The sequence below is a fragment of the Macrobrachium rosenbergii genome, chromosome 39, assembly GCF_040412425.1.
Source record: "Macrobrachium rosenbergii isolate ZJJX-2024 chromosome 39, ASM4041242v1, whole genome shotgun sequence".
NCBI classification, from domain to species: domain Eukaryota; kingdom Metazoa; phylum Arthropoda; class Malacostraca; order Decapoda; family Palaemonidae; genus Macrobrachium; species Macrobrachium rosenbergii.
This window is the reverse complement of record NC_089779.1, coordinates 823,186-842,659: the sequence shown is the minus strand read 5'-3', so window position 1 is coordinate 842,659 and position 19,474 is coordinate 823,186. Positions and strand designations below refer to the sequence as shown.

The following is a 19,474-nucleotide window of genomic DNA, read 5'->3' as shown; positions in this document are numbered from 1 at the left end:
TATATATATATATATACACGCACATAGCTTGAAAGGCTAAAATCAGATTTGAAGGACAGTGACGAAGCATGAAGAAATTATAAGGCGTTTACAGCTTAGTCTGAATCTGTCTGGTGTAAAAATGTCCTCCTCACGATCAGACCCTCCTAAAGTCCAAGGTCTACAGAGCAGTCATTAAAGTCCATCTTTGGATACGTATGTTCGAAGGAAACATCTTCTGCCATAGCCACATACTGGTTTACTTACTCAAACACAACTCTGTGGGATGCATTAGGTGTTGAAGTATTGGAATATGTATATGTACATATGTATGTATGAATATGTATGTATATGTATATGTGTATATATATATATATATATATATATATATATATATATATATATAATTTTTTTTTTTTCAATGTACTGCCTTGGCAGTGATCACTACTCTAGGTACATGTAAAAGAGGAGGGAGATTGTTTGTGCGTGTAAATGCACGTAGCACTTTTTCAAGAGTACTTTCTGCTGTATGCGTGAGCAGAAAGGCGGCTTCAAATTACGTAATGAAGGTTTTGGAAATAGGCTGGCCGACGTCGCAACGGCCTTGGTCATCGAATCGTGAGCATTTTTAGTTGTACGTCTTTTTTTTTTTCTTTCCTTTTATAGCGTGGAACTGAAACAGTTGAAACAGACTTTGACCTTCGGGAATCTTATTTCTGTTTGGCAAATCGCTGTCATTAAATTGACAATCTGTGGTGTGTCTTTGCAGGTCGCACGTTAGTGGGTCTGGTTCTTCCAATTTAGATAACATTCTGAGGGAATTATAATCTTTTACTAATACTTTAGTTGTCTACAGATGGACTCATTTTTCAGGCGCTGAAGTATGTGCCCAAGACATGACTGAAAGGGCATTAAAGCCTCTAAACCAGATTCTTTTTTAACTGTAGTATTCACATACAAGATAATTTCCAAAATGCGATTACTCGTCCATTCTCAGTTACCCTTACCCTTTTAGAATCTCTCACAAACACTGATGGCTTACTTTCATTCTCCCTTAGTATAGGTTTCCACCAAACTTTACCGACCTTAAAACAACAGCAAGAATGCCTCTTCGAGAAATACAAATGCCATCTTTTTTTATGCAAGCACCCTGCCCACGTTTCTGACCATCCTCCATCCCCCTCGTCCCCTCCCCTCCCCCAAGAGGGTCTGCTCATAATCGTCGGCATTCCCAAGACTTCCTTTCGGGATGGGAGAGAGCAAAAAATCCTGGAGGCGCGCTCGCACGAAGGCGAGGAGGCCAAAGGATGGTTCTTTTGGGCCGTTGTCGACGGAGCCACGACCTTGGGAGAATGAAGAAGGCGCGCGGTTATTGGAAGATGAGTGACCACCTGGATGGCTGTAGCATCATCTTCACCTCGATCGGAGGAGGAGGAAATGTTTAGAGATGAAGCTGGTTGCACTGCACTGTACAGCATTCAAGGTTCTAGCCATTTTTGTTAATGTACTGGAGGACGCTTCTTACAAGATCGATCAGTTGACAGCGTTCATGTAAAAAGCTGCGGCATATGCTTTCAATACTTCAGGGAAGTCAAAAACCATCTGCGCTTCGTTGATTATTCTCGACCTTCATTTAGGCGAAACGGTACGACGGCGGCTTATCAAAATCATAACGGCGCCGGCGCATTTACAAACGTACTTAGATAAAGGGTATGCAAATGAAGTTATGACAAAAAACGAAGCAAAAACTTACAAGTATCGGCCAGTTACAAAAAAAAAAAACCTTGAATACCCAACATGGTGGTGATGAGCTTACTGGCGCGACTTTTGAAGTCTGTAGTTGTAGACAATGACAAGAGTTTCATTCATACTTGCAAAAGCACAGACAAAATCGTGCGCACAGTTGGGTACGTGTACAATTATGCTTATGCTCACAGTTTTCCGTTTTAAAGGTTCATGTTTTTCTTAATCTAAAATGAATACACTATAATACATATATAATATAAATATATATATATGCATATGTGTGTGTGGGTGGGCACGTATGTATGTATATATGTATGTATAAAGGCACCCGTAGCTAATATGTAAATAAGTGTTAGGAATAAGGAAATTCCATACAAATAAATATTAGTAAATTAAAAAAATGGCCAAGTGAAAAACCTGATTAGTCGACAGATTAAAGTCAGAGATTGAGGAAAACATGATATTTTGCATTGTGCATTTATTGTTTACTTGCGCAGCACAAAATGAGCGAACCAGATACATTTTTTGTATCACAGATTGTTTTGATTGTAAGGAAGATGACTAGATCATGCAGCCCAAACCACAGACTTTCCATTCATGACATCTCTTTGATATATGTATAATTTTTTTTTTATATTTAAAAGCAAAAATAGAAAATAGATATATAGAAAGAATCTTTTGACCGCCAAGCTTGCTTGATTGTACGATACCCTGGATCCTTTTTCAAGCCACGGGAAAGCCATTGCACAATACTACTGAAGGTGCTGAATGGACGTACCCAGGCACGTACCCAGGCAATCGTTTCGAAAAAAAATTGCAAGCTCTCTCTGTCTAGGTATAAAATGGCGGTTGGCACCACGACTGATGTGGGTGAGATTGGCGGTTGCTGTGCCACATACGGTAACGCAACCTTGGCGTGTCAGCAACGACAGTTGAGAGGTATTCTATATATCAGCCCTGCAGTGTCGCCGGCAGTATATAGCTAGTGTCTTATAAATACAAGTTCTCTGGAGATCGCGTGGTTCCTTAGTAGCTGGTCTCTCTTCCTTCGTCTTTGACGTCATTTACATTTAGAGACTACCTGTATGTACTTTACTGTTTTTATTATTATATATTATTATTTTCATACTTATTGTTGAAGATTCGTTTTTGAAATGCTTTCAGTGTTAGAAAGCAGTGCGGATAACTGCCAAGCGCAAATGACATTAATTCTTCAACGCTGACAACAAGCAAACGACATTTTCACGTCGGATGAAGTTTATGCCATGTTCTTCAAAACCACCAGTGTTCCAGACGGAACTCGAGCGGGCAACGTTCAACCATCGTCATAATCGCTTCGGAATCCCCGAAGGTCCCGAAGGAAATCCCCATCTCCCCTCCACTGCATGTGTAGCTCCTTGACCCAAGTCATTTCCTTGGAAGGAACTGGATCCTGGTAACTGATAAGTGATGCACCCACTACGGGTTCTCCTCCCAGTCGTATGAGAAGGAAAGTGATTATCTTCACAGGAAGAATGATGCATCCTGTTGTTGACTCTGCAGGAATAATAATAATAATAAAAAGGAACTCGTGATGGTCATTGCATCCGCTTATGATGTAGTATCTTGTTTACTCAGAACAGTACGGCTGCTGATCTGCTGCTTATTAATGGATGTAATATATTGGCATGAACAATTGCAAAAAAGCAAACCTTCCCGGATGTAGGTTTATGTAATACAGTACTCGTACCCGGAACTGAGATTTGATTCGCGTAGGTCTTTTATCTAATTGGCAGGACATGTCATTTAGTAAGCACCTTATGTCATGAATGCATTTGGATGTAGGAAATCGGATGAAAGAATTTGATCAGTGTTCATTTTATTCAGTTTTGTCATTTCTGTACTGTACGAGTTTCGTATTTATCCATACGAATTTGTCAAATATCAAACAATGTTTCCCTGACAAAACTAGCATCATTGAAAGCCGTGGGGCACGAAAAGAAAACCAAAGCCCAAAACAACGGTACAGTGTCGGTAACAGTGGTGGCAGGAGGCGTTGGGAAGGTAGTATAAAAAAAAAAAAATTCAAGTTTTAGAAAAACTGTCGTAAATTGAGTGGCCTTGGTGGACATCTCTGACGGTAAAATTCTCACACTTATTCCAGCGGGTGAATATTATAATTGTTACCTTCATACTAATATTCCCTCTTATCTTGAAGTGACGAGGATTCTAAACATTTCTTCGGGTATGGGAACTCACCTATGACCTCTAGTTCTCTTCCGCCTACGGTTATTTCTACTCTTGTGACGTCAAAGGTCCGAGTACCTCATCCAAGGATCCGGGAGTGAAGACGATTTTTTTTTAACATTTTTTGCCGAGTTGCATTTCGCGTTTGTGAGGATCCTTGTGCGATAGAGCAACCACGTGGGTGCGTGGGAAACTCATTTTTAGGTGTACAGCTTATTGAATCGTTGGAACATCCATTTAAGTAGGAGTATATGTCATTATTATCATGGTATAAAGTATTTTGTATTTTTGTGAGCCACCGTAGAGAACTTTTTACTTCTCGCTAATTGAAAGATTTTAGAATTATATATATATATATATATATATATATATATATATATATATATATATATATATATATATAATATAACCAGTGCGATTTTGAGATTGAGTTGATGCAGGAACCGCAGAGACAGACAAAGTGAACTGGAAAACAGCTACACTTTAAAAAGAGGGCTCTTCCAGTCGGTTGGTTTGCGTAATAATGACGACGCACATACAAATGTGCTCTTAAACGTAACCAGTCTTGAACTGAACGTCATCTTGAACATTGAACCGCATTCCAGACCTGAGACGCGTTAATTTGATAAGGAATGCCGGAGAGAGAGAGAGAGAGAGAGAGAGAGAGAGAGAGAGAGAGAGAGAGAGAGAGAGAGAGAGATTTCGTAAACAGTGCATCACCATCCCCAAAAGAAGTCATGTTAAATAACAGCTAGTATTTTCACCACTTGATGACCCTGTAATTTCCACTTCAACGTCTCAGATAATCATGAAATATTCACAGTTACACGGCATAAGTTGCGTTTAAGCCATTTCATGTTGTTAATACATTTTCTCGGCTTGGTTGCAATATGAAGTGAAATCCAGATATAACCCATTGATGTGTTTGAGTTAATAGACGGTATTTTGATTTATATTAATTTTAGTTCCCGTGCTAAGCAGATCCCTTTAAACCATAACTTCTTGACTTGAGAATATTCATTTCATATACCGGTCAGTATTTTAAGCAAGATTCCGTCAAATAGAACTCGGATTTTCTTCACTGACAAACAAAAGAGAATTAAAATTTGTCCTAGAAATGGTTTGTCAAAATGCATACTTCTGTATGCTTTATTTTTTGTCTGAATGAGAGAGAGAGAGAGAGAGAGAGAGAGAGAGAGTGGGGAGTGGAGGGGGAGATGTATATAACGGATACAAGCGTCGTGAATCCAAAGTCGTGTCAGAAAAAAAAAAAAAGTCAGGTAGTGAAACGGTCGCCGATCTTGCAGCTCTACAGTCTCTGATGAATATATACAGTATATACAATATATATATATATATATATATATATATATATATATATATATATATATATATATATAAAATATATATATATATATATATATATATATATATATATATATATATATATATTATATATGTATTTCTGTGTATTTTTCTTCCCACTCTCAAAACATTTGGCATCACAAGGTCGAATCTTTAAATGATTATCGGATAAACTTGAAAAAAGAAAAAACGATCATTGTCTCCTCGGCAAATGGGAACTCAACATCAAAATATTTACTGGCAGTTTTCATCACACGACAGTCACGCTAAGATCCTGGAATGCCTCTGCCTTAAGATATTAAAACAAGACATTCATTCAAGGTAAAGGAACTATGAAAAATCCAAAGAATAATATATCGTAGCTCTGTCTTTTGTCGCTAACAAGCGGAACGAGAAACAAAAACGAGGTTAGCGTTATTGTTTCCTCGTTGTAGTATAGCCTTCTCTGTATTAATTGGCCGTACAGTTTATGGCCTCCAGAGTACACGTACTGCAGAGATGAACGTTCAGATTGTATCGCAGCAGTCGCGTATTGAACCGGCAGTGAAGTTCTTACTTGATTGAAATGATTTATATATATGAAGGCTTGTTTCGGTACAGGAGTAGTTTGGCCATACCGCCACCAGTCAACTTAGCAGACTTTAAGCAGTTCACAAGGATTTATACTCTCATATCTGCTTCATGTCCATGTTTCTATTACGGTCCTGTTATGGAAAAACGGCATTGAATAGCTATTGTTATCCGGCTCGCTTTCCACAACCTTGCTTCGTTTTGTTTTTCATGTCTTGACATTCAGCTTTTGTCTCCGTCATTCCGCCACGTAATTATTACCCTGTGATTCACGTATTCTCGTCTCCCCCCCCCGCCCCCCCTCTCTCTACTAGTGGTATTCTTTCAGTAGAACTCCCTGTGGTCGTTATTTTAGTGTGGAAATCCTGAGGACACATGCGGATCCCCAAGGTAGAGTAGCTTAATACTTTATATGTATTAAAATGCCATGTGTATATATATACATTATATATATAATATATATATACATTATGTAATATATACTCTCTCTCTCTCTCTCTCTCTCTCTCTCTCTCTCTCTCTCTCCGTCGCTCGCATCGCCACCGAGGGAGTCATTACTTTTGTTGACCTTGGTAAAATCGTAGACCGTAATTCCTCCTGTATTTTCCAGAGAAATGGTCTGTCTGCCGGTGTGTCAGTGAATATCTAGTTATTCAGCTGTCATTTTAGACGTTTCCGTTATTTGAATTTTTTTTTTCAAAATTTTTTATCGCCCTTTTTCAAAACGCGCGCGCACGCAAGCAAGCAAGCAAGCAAGATAAGAGCCAACACACACAAACATACGTATATATATATATATATATTATATATATATATATATATATATATATATATATATATATATATATATATATATATATATATATATATATATATTCTTTCCGGGTTTACATGTGTGTAAACTAAAAAAATCATACTTGTACATGGCAATAAAGTTAGCTGGTTTTGGGGCATTTGAAATATGCACATAACATTAGCAAAGGAAGAAATACCATACATTAAAATACCCCAGTAACCATGGATTATGGGAACATACTTTGCAAGTCACCTGCAAATTTCGAAAACTGAAGTCTGAATGTTTGCTAAATGAAGAACCTGGAAATCCGGAACGTTTTGAATTCGCTAGTGAATGAAAATCGACTGCGTGACGGTAGGAAAAATACCGACATGTTGTGACCATAAAACGCAATAGTTCGTTCTGACATTCGTTTTGAATTAAATAAGATGGGTTCAAGCTTAACCTAAAGCTAAAGGCTACCCATGTTAAAGAAATGAAGTTGAGATTCCGCAACTAAAAACTGTTTGTCATTATTTTTCGTTGCCCATGACCAAGCAAGATTTACGAGTAAGATGATGGCAGGATTAACGATTAATACTGTGCAGCGAAGAGCTTTTGAAGATGTACCTTGCAAAAAGGCGAAGAGTACTACGTATAGGAAGGATAGATTTACGAAAAGGCATCTTCCAAATATCAAGCAAGCGCACGTAAGACGAGATGAATGCCTAGCTTTTCCACATCACCATCATTACGAAGCAGAAGCATCGTAATTGATTCTGATGAAGTGTCCTTTGAAAATCAGTAAGGGGTTGTCTGATTAGCAGGTCCAGTTGAAGTTGGGAGGTAAGTAAGGAAATTACTCTTGGGAACTGAAAATTCCGAGAAAGACACTTGAGATAGCAAACGTATAAACCTAGGAGATTAACAAGGGGAAATACTTTTGAAGACTGAAATTAACCAAAAATTATTGGCATTTTACATAATTTTTTGGTGCTGATGACAGAGAATTCAGGAGGCTGCCACTTAGCGTGGAAAAAACACCTTAATTTATAAGAAGCTCCACGAAAACAGTGACCGCTTTCGTATAAGTCCAAAGGAAAACGAAATCTGACGCCAAACAAAATAAGTCTCATCAAACGTAAACCACGCTGTCAGCCTCTGAATCAATTTCAGTAAACGTGCAGATATTAAAGTCCCATTTTAGAACAGAGATGGCGAGGGGGGTGGTAACCTAATTCTCACTGGTAGCCCAGGCCCAGATTCCGGAAACAAAAAAGGAGAAGGAAAGAGTGAGGCTCCAATTCAGAGGAAATCAGGTTTTTGCAGACTCTAGTGATCTTCCATACAAAGCTTCAGTGACCTTTGTCACCAAGGAATGATTCATACCGTTCTCGTAGCCTTACTCCTGGACGCAAATCGCGTTGACGCGTTTCCAATTCTGCATGTGTTTTTCACTCGTGCAAATGACGGCAGGTCCACGAAAGTTGTTTTCCATGACACTGCTTTTTGGGGAGTCGGATCTCACTCATAGCTTACTGAGTTCAAAACAAACAAGGCGAGTCTTTTGACAGTTGCCGATTTTTTCGTGATTTCAAAAGGCGACGCCAGAATGAAGTGGTATTTTGACCAAATGGGTTTTCTTACAAATTTGCACTGTGACCTTGAAATATATGCAAGGCAGTTACTTATCCTTTATCTATTGTAGACAGTGAGGAAATATCGCAAGTTAAAATTCAGGTAGTGGACAAATATTCTTTAATCTATAATAATAAAATCTGAGTGGATCTTGTTTGTCCCCCCCCCCCCCCCGGGTGACGATAGGGGAGACATGACACAGCCACCCACCCCTTGCAAACCGGGTTCTCTGCGCCATGGGTGGGGGCGGGGTGGTAGGGGAGACAGTAGCGCGGGGTACGCGCCCCAACAACCTCGTTTAAGATAATATACCAAGAAGTGCATTTATTTCTTAAGGCTTCCTTCATAATAACAAAACGGGTTTGCACTTGCATGTTCGTATATATCGTTCAATAACTGACAAAAAATGTTGAATTCTTCCAGTTCTTAAACAACCAGCCCCCATCCCCTCCCGAATTGTAAATGAAGTCCATCACACTACGTACTTCCCGAAGGTCGCATTGGGAAAATTTCGAGCGCCTTAAAAACACGCAGGTAAACAGTGGAATCCTGGTCATCTGGCCAGGTGCCCCGACTTAAAGGGTAGTTGCTGGCAATCTCTCTCTCTCTCTCTCTCTCTCTCTCTCTCTCTCTCTCTCTCTCTCTCTCTCGTACCTGAGGGTTAGTTTCCTTAGTGCGAGAACTTGCCACACATCAGGTCAAAGGATATCGAACGGTGTATTGACTGCGTTGCATCTTCATGATATACGAAAATACCAGCCTAGTTTTTTTAGGATTGTAATAAAGGCTTATGCTAATGTACACTGGTATGTAGCATTCTAAAACTATATAATCACTTTCAGTTAAGATACGTATCGCCAAGGAGTGCATATTACTGAACAGAAGTATGTTGAAGTTTTGGAAGACGTTTTTAAACTACCTAGAAAGGCAATCGAATCTAGGCAGGCGAGAAATACAAGAGAAACGACGCAATGAACATTAGCATAAGTGAAGGATTGTTGCTCTGACTAGTTGAAACGGAACGGTGGCCACGGGAAAACAGGATTACGCAAAACAGGCGCGGGTTGACGCTCTTTAGAGTGAATTGAGTGGTGGATTTAATATGCAAAAATCTCTCTTAGACTGTAGTATTTGACGGTGAACATAAATCAGATGCCGAGGTGCTGTAAGTCTGTGATGTAACAAAAATGATCGTACATAATTATAATACACACCCACCAATTCCCCTTTAAACGTTATCTCGTTTTCCATTTGACCAGTTCAGTGGGGTCATAAAGTACGGTAGTTGCAAATGTCGACTCGATACCCTTATACAGCCTCTCTCACGCCAGCCTTTCACCCGATGTCAACTAACTTAACTAACTGCTCCCCTCTAAGATCCACTGAGAACGTGGCGCTCCCCTTCGAGAGAGCGTTACCAACGCCCTGTCACTTCCCTTTCACTAACTCTTCAACTAGAACTAATCCGGATTTAGGCGCTGTGCCCTCATCACCTTCAGAGATTTTAGCAGTCAGAGCAAGGAAATGTTCACCTCTTTATCGAAAACCCGTTAGGAAAGAGTAGGAGAGCCTAAAAAGAAGAAATCTGAAGGTCTGATGCGGGTTGAAGAGCCTCGCACAATACGCGAAAGGTCTTGGTCTTTCGTCATGAAAACAAATCGAAATGAGGGAAAGGTTTATTCAGTTTTGTGAGTGGCAGTAGGAGTCGTCTTAATGAAAGCAGAAGGAATCGGTACGCGGTATACGCAACCTCATGCGATGAGGAATGTTGCTCACCTCACAGAGACCACGAGACAGGTCGTGAGTGTTGTTGACTGGTTCTAGTAATGAAATGCCGTAAAAAATGAAGAATAGACGTGTTGATGATGTCTGACACAGTCGCGAGATATATATGTGTGTGTGTGTGTGTGTGTGTGTGTGTGTAAAAATAAAATATTCCTGTGATGTTAACTTTTTGGTTCTGAGAAAGTTTTTTCGAGAGATTACTAGCCCTAAGCCCTAATCCACACTGGGTGTGACCCGACACAGTCGATTAACCAAATTCACTGCTTAAATCAAGAGAATATCAGTAGGTCTTTACGAAACAGGATCGGTGCCGGGTCTCGTGTTAAAAAGTCGAGGACGATAAGTACGTTATATATATATATATATATATATATATATATATATATATATATATATATATATATAATTATAAATTTATACATATATATATATATATAGGAAGAGGTTAATACTCATCATATATATAAGTGTAAAGATCAGCCATTGTAAATTTCCCTTACCTGTAGTTTTGCCAGCGATGAGTCGGAAGGCCGATGACAAGAAGTCGAGGGAGCAGATGAAAAGATAAAGAAATCCGAAGACGACGATAATCTTGGTGGTGTTGAGGGCCAACCGCTTCGCCTTCTCCTCCGATGTCATATCTGTCAATGTAAGAGGCGAATGACAACGAGATCTCTTTCGGAATGTGAAACTGAAGCCGTTTCTTTTACGTCTGCCTATTGCTGCGCCAAATTTCTCTGTATTTGCAAATAGTTGAAGGACTTCACCATGCACATTTCTATTTGTGACGTACAGTGAAATCCGCAAATCGAAAATTTTGATAGAGAGAAAACATTTTTTCTTTCAGTTTTTGACCAATATGCATTTACCTAAGCTGAGGGAATGAGAGTCTTTCCCCCATTTCAAGTTCCAGAAATTTTAAAAAGCGCACACAGGCAGCTAAGTGCGAGTTGAGTAAGGCTTGTGAAAGTAGCAAGGAATGGACTGTTGATATTGAGAGTGAGGTTTTCAATGTATTAAAATGAAATAAAGATTCATTTCTTCTCAGAAATTTTAGATTGGGAATTGATTTTGGTATTTTTCTCACGAGCATCTCGGAAACATTTAATTATGTAAGTTTATTTATAGACGTTTATAATATGAAATCTGACTTCTCTAATGTGCTCGTTTGCAACATTGAATACCCATACCACACATGACGAGGAATTTTATAGATATGCTTATGGAAGAGAATTATGAAATATTTGTTTCGTTGTTTTATCGTTTTTGGTTATTCTGTATCGCTATGGTCATCTACTTTTAATGCGTAACCCTATTTTTGAAGAATGATTTTTCACACACTGAAAGCTTGTAACGGCGATTTTATCATGCGTTCTCTTTAAGGCATCGGGATGAACGTAACAGATTTCGAGGTCTAAAAGTAACGAACTGAACTGTTCCAGTAACACCAGACAATTGAGTGTCAAGGGCGCAGGGCGAGGCAAGTCTGGTTTACCTCATTGCCAAACAAAAACCCTGTGATGAAATACTCGTAGCGTTTGGACATACCCGTTCATTGCATGCTCTTGAACGGAGGCAGGCACTAGGAAGAACCCCCCATTTGGAAGTGAAGGCCTTTATCTTTTGGGGTGATTTGCTAGATAAAGAACCTGACTGTAGTTCTGAAGTGGCAACGAAAGTCGCTTCAGGGGAGAGAGAGAGAGAGAGAGAGAGAGAGAGAGAGAGAGAGAGAGAGAGAGAGAGAGAGAACAGACTGAACGAAGTTGTCGCAATAAATCTGCAATTTCAAGAAACCTCCTTCGTGGCAAATGTACATTGAAATAATAATTTTCTTCTGGACATGAAAATTTACATAGTTAGAGGTGTCCCTTTTTTCATACTTCGTACTTGGAAAGTTTTCAGGGAATTATGAAGTAAGTCTGGTAAAACACTTAACTTGATCATGAATAATGGCTGGTGATATCGCCAATGAAAACGCTGACAGGTCGCCCGATCACCATGTATCGTTATTCTTATTGGCTACTGTCCGCTGCAATGTCCTCAAAGCGAGGCCTCAAAGGGCGTAGAAATGAAAGCTGCCCGACAGCTCTAGTAGGTTGCTAACATTATCAGAGGTATAAGCACACACGCACACACTTGCACTTTAAAATGCCTACGTGTGCGCGTGTTAGAATTTTGCCAATTCATGTAAGCTTGCATTTGACATTGTAATGTTACTGTTGATATCGTAACTCTGCATCTGGTCTAAAAATAGCTAGTACACTGCACTGGCAGAGAGAGAGAGAGAGAGAGAGAGAGAGAGAGAGAGAGAGAGAGAGAGAGAGAGAATGGGCAAGGGATAGGGAGGAGAGTGAAAGAGAGGGTAGAGTACGGTTAGCACCTACGGGCCGTCCAAATCTTGTAGTATAGCAAGTCGGTCAGAGTCAAACAATAAAAAAAAACGGAAGAAAACTAGTCGAAAAAAGGGGCCGGCCCCTTAGAGACTGGGCGCTGCTACCTACGTTACGCAAGAAGTGCGGAGTTGAACCGACTCTGTCGCATCAACTGCACCAAAAGCGACATTGCCATAGGCTTAGGTGTCCTCAGAACGCCCAAGGAAGAATCTTGCCTTCTGCTCCAGTTGGCTGATTTGTATGTTTGCCACCTGGTCACGACTTGATGTCTTGCAGTAAGTTTGTAACCTTGGGTAAACCTTGTTCTCTGTTGACCTTCATTCTCCAAGAGGCAGGTCCACAGCTTCTATTCTTTCTTTTCTTCCTCTCATTTATTTTTCCTCGGGCTGCGGCTAATGGATGGCGTTTGGTTGCCCGTCGCATTAAAAATCACAATTAATGTTGGGTTCGCCACATTCGGACTGAATCACTTTCGATGTTTTTAAAAAGGGGCCGGTTTGAGGCAATTGGGTATGCAGTATTCAACAAGCGAATTAAATACGGACCTGGGTCACGAAAACCTATCTGCTTAATGCCGTGTTTAGCTCCTGAACTGGAGGTCGAGGCGTTCAGACTTTTCATCGGACAGTTGTCTTAGTAAATTAAAGTTTATAGATTTCTTGAATAAGTTTCTTCATTGCTATAGCTGATGTTAGATATACGTTTGGATAGCTCCTTCTTGAGTATCTCAAAATTTTCTCATGTTTTTGGTTCATGGGCAGCAATTTTATGTAAATATTAGGCAATGAACGATAGAAACCTGACGATTCCAGTGCAACAAGCAAAAACCGTCACAGGAGATACGACTACTTTTCCCAGTTCTCCATCATTATCCTCAGTAATGTTAGGCATCAGAAACCAGTTTCGAGTTATTTTGATAGCCCTGCCCAGTAAAGATGCGATAAGTCGTGACGCACATAGCTAGTTTACTGGATAGATAGATAGATAGATGAATATGGATCAGGCAGGGAAGGCAGTCACATTGAAGGAACTCGGGAGAATAAATAGAACCAAAGAGAGAGAGAGAGAGAGAGAGAGAGAGAGAGAGAGAGAGAGAGAGAGAGAGAGAGAGAGAGTAGCAGTACGCCTCAAATCGTGGCACAGCTAGGGGGAAATATCAGCAACGTTCACTCATTCAGTGTGTTTGCAATCTTGAAATAATTTTATTGCAGTGATTGGGGAAAATGTTTATATCCCTTCCTTAAGAAAATTAATGCTGTCGTTTTTCGTTGTGGTGCGATTAGTCTGGCCACATACTGACCTGGGTTCGTGCTCTTACATTACTTCAAAATACCATCTGCTATTTAGGAAAACTTTAATCGCAAGGGCCATGGCCGATGTGTTAAATATCAAGACTTGAAATTGTGTAAGAGGGGAAACTGGAGTTGGTCAAGTATGCTTCCGTACGAAGAAAAAATGGAGGTAACAATGTGGCCTCGATTGGGTAAAATTGTATTGGCCAAGCGCAGTGAAACTGAAGTGCGTGCATTACAGATGCAAGCGCGCCAGATACCGACCACACCCTCCGTTTCATTGCCTCTGTGAACGTGATGCCCACCAAAGATAACTTATTCATGGATCTTGACTCGGATGTCTCAGATTTCTGTGTGACTGGACGAAAACTCTGACAGGTTATTTCTGACTAGGGTCAAGTCAGGCACAGCCACGGCTGGGCTGAGATTGCTATCCAGGTTTGTCTCTTCTTAAGTGGGTAAGACGTTCTGTTGCTGGGCCTTTTATAATCACATGTCTTTCTTGTTTTCGTAAAAGTGAACAACATGAAGTTTTCATTGTATTTTGATTGAATTTACAGGCGTTATATCATATGGAATAACTTCGTTGAGAGGCAGGTGACGCCCTTGCCAAGTTACAAAATTATGGTGGCAAGACGCCATTGAAATGCAATGTACTGAAGTTAGGAAATGCCAAACAAGTATTACTTCATTTTTAAGATTCACTAATTTTGCTAATCTTTTTGTATATACTTTTACTCTGTAACCTCATCCATAAAGGTCTCTAAATAAGCATTTATAAAACATACACAGCAGTTATCTCTTATATGTCATATGCGCTTGACGGTTGTAAGTCATATTGGCTTGACGGCACTCGAATACTGAAGCATTTAACCAATTCATCATAAAAACAATTGGGCCGTCTGACCTTCATCGAGCCCCTCCCTTATGCTAGGTCATGGCTAGATAATTTTGCCTCGATCAACGTAAGACGCCCAAAAATATTTGATGAAGGACAAATGAATAAAAAGGAAGGTAATCGCAGTGCTGTCGCCGAAAAGATGAGTTAGCGTACGGAGGGAAAATAAGGCAGACAAGTGACAGAAAAGATAGCGTGGAAATGAAGAAGTGAAGGACGTTATAGAAAGGCGTGAAATTAATGATTACAGGAACCCCAATAAATAAAGGGAAATATTAGTTAGGGCGTTGATATCGGCGCTTACTAAAGGGTTTGTAAGTCTCATTCATTTTATTCCCGCCCTAAATCTGCAAGATTTTTTAGCATTATCGAATGAACACTATATGGCCTAGATGAATATATGAGGCAACACAACGAACTCTGAGTAGTCTGGTGCAAATAAGCGTTAACTGACTTTCAAATAAGATTTGTATTGATTCATCAAAACAATTTAATCACATGTTACTGCTGCAAGTCTTTTAAACACAAACGCGTTTTCCTTGCGCTATTTTTTTTTAGAAGTGGTGAAAACTGTATCGTAGTGAGGTTGCAGCTGATTCCGGTTCTGCGCTCTTGCAGAAGGGCATGTTTAGATATCTGAAATTAGTCGGACAACCTGCCAAGCCGTCCTGATTGTTCTGGCACTTGAATTATTTAATGGCCACGGGGAAGGATGTGTCACAAGTGGAGAGAGTAGTTTAGCAAATCAGTAGAAATTACGTGCGAGAGAACGGTAACTCAAAAAGGGTTAGCAAGAAAACGGAGGTTACCAAATAGAACGCGATTTTGGCCCCAGTTCCGGCAGTCATTACTCATAATATATGGACATGAATCACAAGTGCGACGATTCAGGATATTAATTAAAAACCATGTTTTTTTTTTTTACATCATGTCATGGAAGGCTGTACGCAGCCATTGAACTGAACCTAATTAAAAGCCAATTGGGGTTATGATCTTTTTGTAAAGGTAAGTGTAGTGATTTTCTGCTTGGCTAGACGTACACTGTATATGAGTTTGCAAGGTTACTTCCAGAAAAAAAAATATAAAGATAATCTGAGTGGACGCCTTAGCAGCCAGCAGCCACCTTACACACGTCCGGGAAAACTTACAGGTCGACAGTCGCCTGAAGTTTAGGCCAATCATACAGACGTTGGTATTGTTTGTTAGACATTTCTTACTGGACATTTATAATACTGTTAAGCATTGGATACCTTCAAAAGAAGCGCCTGCCAAAATCAATCACTTCCTTTCTTAAATAAATGAACTCATGAAATGATATATGTTCTTACCGGCCCATTTTTTCTCATTGGGATCTACGCCGATCTCCGCCACAGCCCAGGGATCATCTTCAGGTACCTGTCTCGCCTGGCTTTCCTTTTCTTTGGCAGCCACTTGCTCCTTGGTAGGACCATCCGCCATGTAGGCCGGGTTAACCTGTCCATTGGATTCCTGTGAATGAGAATAAAATTGTCAGACACTGTAAAATGAGTTTACTGTTCTGTGTGAAGTTACTCTGTGAAGTCTAGCGTGTACAGTATACAAGGAAGACTATAATCATCATAAGAAACCTAAAGACTCCAAAGATTTCGTACAATCACACCACACACCACCGACAGCTCCCAGATGCAGAGGTATTGATTGGGAAACCGGCTTTTGAGCACAATGCATCCAGATTTTTAAAAAGTATGAACGAAGTCAAAAACACTGCAAGGTGTAACTTACAGGTAAACGGGCCCCGTTTGATGGATAAATAAAAAAATAAAAAAAATAAAAAACCAGAAAACTGCAGATCTACCATTGTTAAGCGATGTTCTGTAATGATTGACTCATTGCATTGGTACTAAAGCGATATAAGAATTTTTTCCTTGTCATAAACGCTTTAATGATAGTAAAATTATATACAGCATGGCGTCTTATAATAGCAGTATAGTGTGATTTTACAACATGCGACTCTCCTACCATGTTTCAAAATTTATTGTTCTGCACAAAATAAGATACAAGTATTAGACGCTTGTGAGCAAACCCCACAACCTAACTACTAAATAATTATATATAATCAAACGAATATCGTTTACGAATTTGTAGTTTTATTATTTCAACAAACGGTGCTTGTACCCAACGGTCAATTGCCATGCAACTTCAGCGCGTTAGGAATACCACAATCATATAGTGATGCGTTGGAAGGTTGTTAAAAGTAAATCGGATAGTCGTAGCAACCATCCAGTGACCGCCTATCGCTCTTTCTTCATCCTGTCCCCTTCTGACGTCATCGATACGGCTTCGTAAATTGATATCAATGGGCCGCTCGGGCCGGCAACGACTGGCCAACGTTTTTTATCGTTCTGCGTTGTCTTCCGTCGAGTTTCGTAATGGTTCGTTCGTGATTAAAGGCTTGAAAACTGGTTCTTGCGGAAACGTCAACATTGGACGACAAATTCAGAATGGTTATTCAAGCACGGTATACTAATACACGCTTTAAGCAACTAACCGAGTTGCTAGAGAATTAGAACTGCAGGTCCAATTGATGAGACAGTCCAGTGTGCCTCTGCGCGATACGACCTTGAATCATAAAAGGACTACTGAAGAGAATGAATAAATGCTTTTGGTAAAAACAAATAGTTCCCAAAATCGTTAATCTTACTCCATTAATGATGAGATGAGAAGTTAATTACGAGACTGAAGAACTTTCAAGTTAGCAAAGGCACCACAGTAGTGCATATTGAAGCCGTGTTCGGACCACATTTTCCCCTTCCAAGGGCAAGGCGGAGCACCTAGGCAGTGCATTACATAATATTACATAGTCATTTGCGCTGGCAATGGCATTTTTCTTTTTCTAAACGCGCTTTAAAGTGTGACAGTGGACAAAGTGGAATGTTATTTTAAGCCTTTGCTCTTCAAGGTTAGCGTAATGAGGAACGTCCGCAGGCTGTTGAGACATGACGTGGTGGAAAACCTTTCTGAAGACATGTTTTACAGACATAAAAATGATTTGTGTAATATTTGCTTCCCGGATTTAGCACGACGCTACTTGTCCACAGAGTTACTGAGGAAGCTTACATTAGTGTAATTCAAATTAGAGGATTATGTTTTCCCAGTTGGTACGACGTGGTAGGGCAATTTTGATCTATCTTTTGCTCTCAAAATATTAAGAAAAATCATTGCACGACGGAACTAGTGATGTGCAAAAATGTGAAGCTGTCTGATACTGATGGTCAGGATTTGTGGTTTATTAACTTGTGCATCCTGTTATCGGCTGAGTATACGGTCGTGGGCATGTATGTGCACGCCACGCACATCCCAGAGTCTCTCTCTCTCTCTCTCTCTCTCTCTCCACGCTCGGATCTCAGTTCCGTAGATTTGAGTTTACTCGAACAGATTGGTTCGACGCTCTCGCCCGCCTGGAATTCTGCTGTGCTCCGCGAGGCATCTTTCCTATTTTATTCTTTTGCCTTTCCAGATGAATTCGAACCGTCGCTCGAGTGATGATTCATCTTCCTCGTCGACGTTTCGATGTCGCTCTTGTTTCCCCTGATATTTGTCTGCTTAATCTTCCTTCGTACTGTAGCAGGTTTGAGACTTACTAGTAAGTCTGAGGAGTGTTGTTTTTATTATTTTACCGTTTCGATTCTTCCAAAGCCCCCAGTTTTTTTTATCGTTTAAGAACACATTTTACTTGATATTGATAATTGCGTAGATGTTTCGAACAGTTAAGTGAGACAACCTATCTTACGCATTCGATTGCATTGGTAACTTTTCTGACTGTCCGTGAAGTTATGCTGATGTAACTGCCTTTCGTACTCGATTGGATCGTTGTTCTGTGACACAGGAATGCTGTCCTGTTTGGGTAGCTCTGCGCTGAGAAATGATTGCTCTTTCACCAGAGAGACTGTGCGAGATCATCTCATGTGCTAGTGCCGGTCAAGTCTAGTTTTTACTCCTTCCTTCGGGAGTCTGACATATAGGAAGAAAACAAATGGAAGTAAACAACAAGCAAGGAAAATGCAGAGAATTAATGATAAGACATATTTACATTTTTTATCAGCGTTATCGCTTTCAGTTAAACCATTTTCATTCTGCATTAGTGTTTTTCAATTATTGCACTGTTGCCTCCAAATTACACCCTAACTTTTTCTGATCTTAGTAGCAGTTCCTAGATTGCCTACGTGCACAGCATTTACAGGTGAGTATCTGTTCCAATAGTTTCTTCAGTGTGAAGTTAGGGGTACGAATATTCCCTTGGTGAATCAAACGTAAACATTTTGCATTGCTACCAAGTCTTAAGAGAAAGGTCTTGTGTTTCGTTCATTTTCGCTTTTGTCTCGCATGAGTGTGGGTCATACTCATTCATACTTTTTGTGGCCATATCGTGACTCGCGAGACTATTGCCGGAAGTAAAACGCGGATTCGAAGCGCCAGTGATCTGTGGGAAACGTGGAGAGGAAAAAAGTAAATCCTCTGTAATATTTGAGATCTTTAATATTTTGAATATCTTCTGTTGGGAGAAAGAGTGTGCGCAGATAAATTCAAGTGGAAATTTATCTTCAGGTATTCACATCTAATAATTTGGCTGCAAATGACCGCATGTTTTTTTGTAGCATTAACTATGATTTCATCGTCACAGAGCTTTAAAACTTGACAAGGTAGGAACACCAAGGGCAAATCTACTGGACAAAAATAATCATAAAAAAAAAAGACTTCAAATGAAGCTTCCAAAATGAATTCACGTGAAATTCGGTATTAAGTTTTAGCCTGAATGGTGGAATGACTT

The 19,474-nt window shown here is 39.9% G+C and overlaps 1 protein-coding gene and 1 long non-coding RNA gene across 2 annotated transcripts in view; one reads left to right on the top strand and one right to left on the bottom strand.

Moving 5' to 3' along the window:
• The window catches only part of LOC136825627 (uncharacterized), a 315,565-nt gene that overhangs the window by 2,901 nt on the left and 293,190 nt on the right, over nt 1–19,474 (top strand). The window lies entirely within an intron of this gene.
• Nucleotides 1–19,474, bottom strand: part of LOC136825625 (sodium-dependent phosphate transport protein 2B-like) — a 37,015-nt gene that overhangs the window by 7,945 nt on the left and 9,596 nt on the right. The window contains exons 2-3 of the mRNA XM_067082219.1: nt 15,996–16,155; nt 10,585–10,725 (exon numbers count right to left, since the gene is read on the bottom strand). Of these exons, the coding sequence (XP_066938320.1) occupies nt 10,585–10,725; nt 15,996–16,155 (301 nt within the window). The remainder of the gene's footprint in view (nt 1–10,584; nt 10,726–15,995; nt 16,156–19,474) is intronic.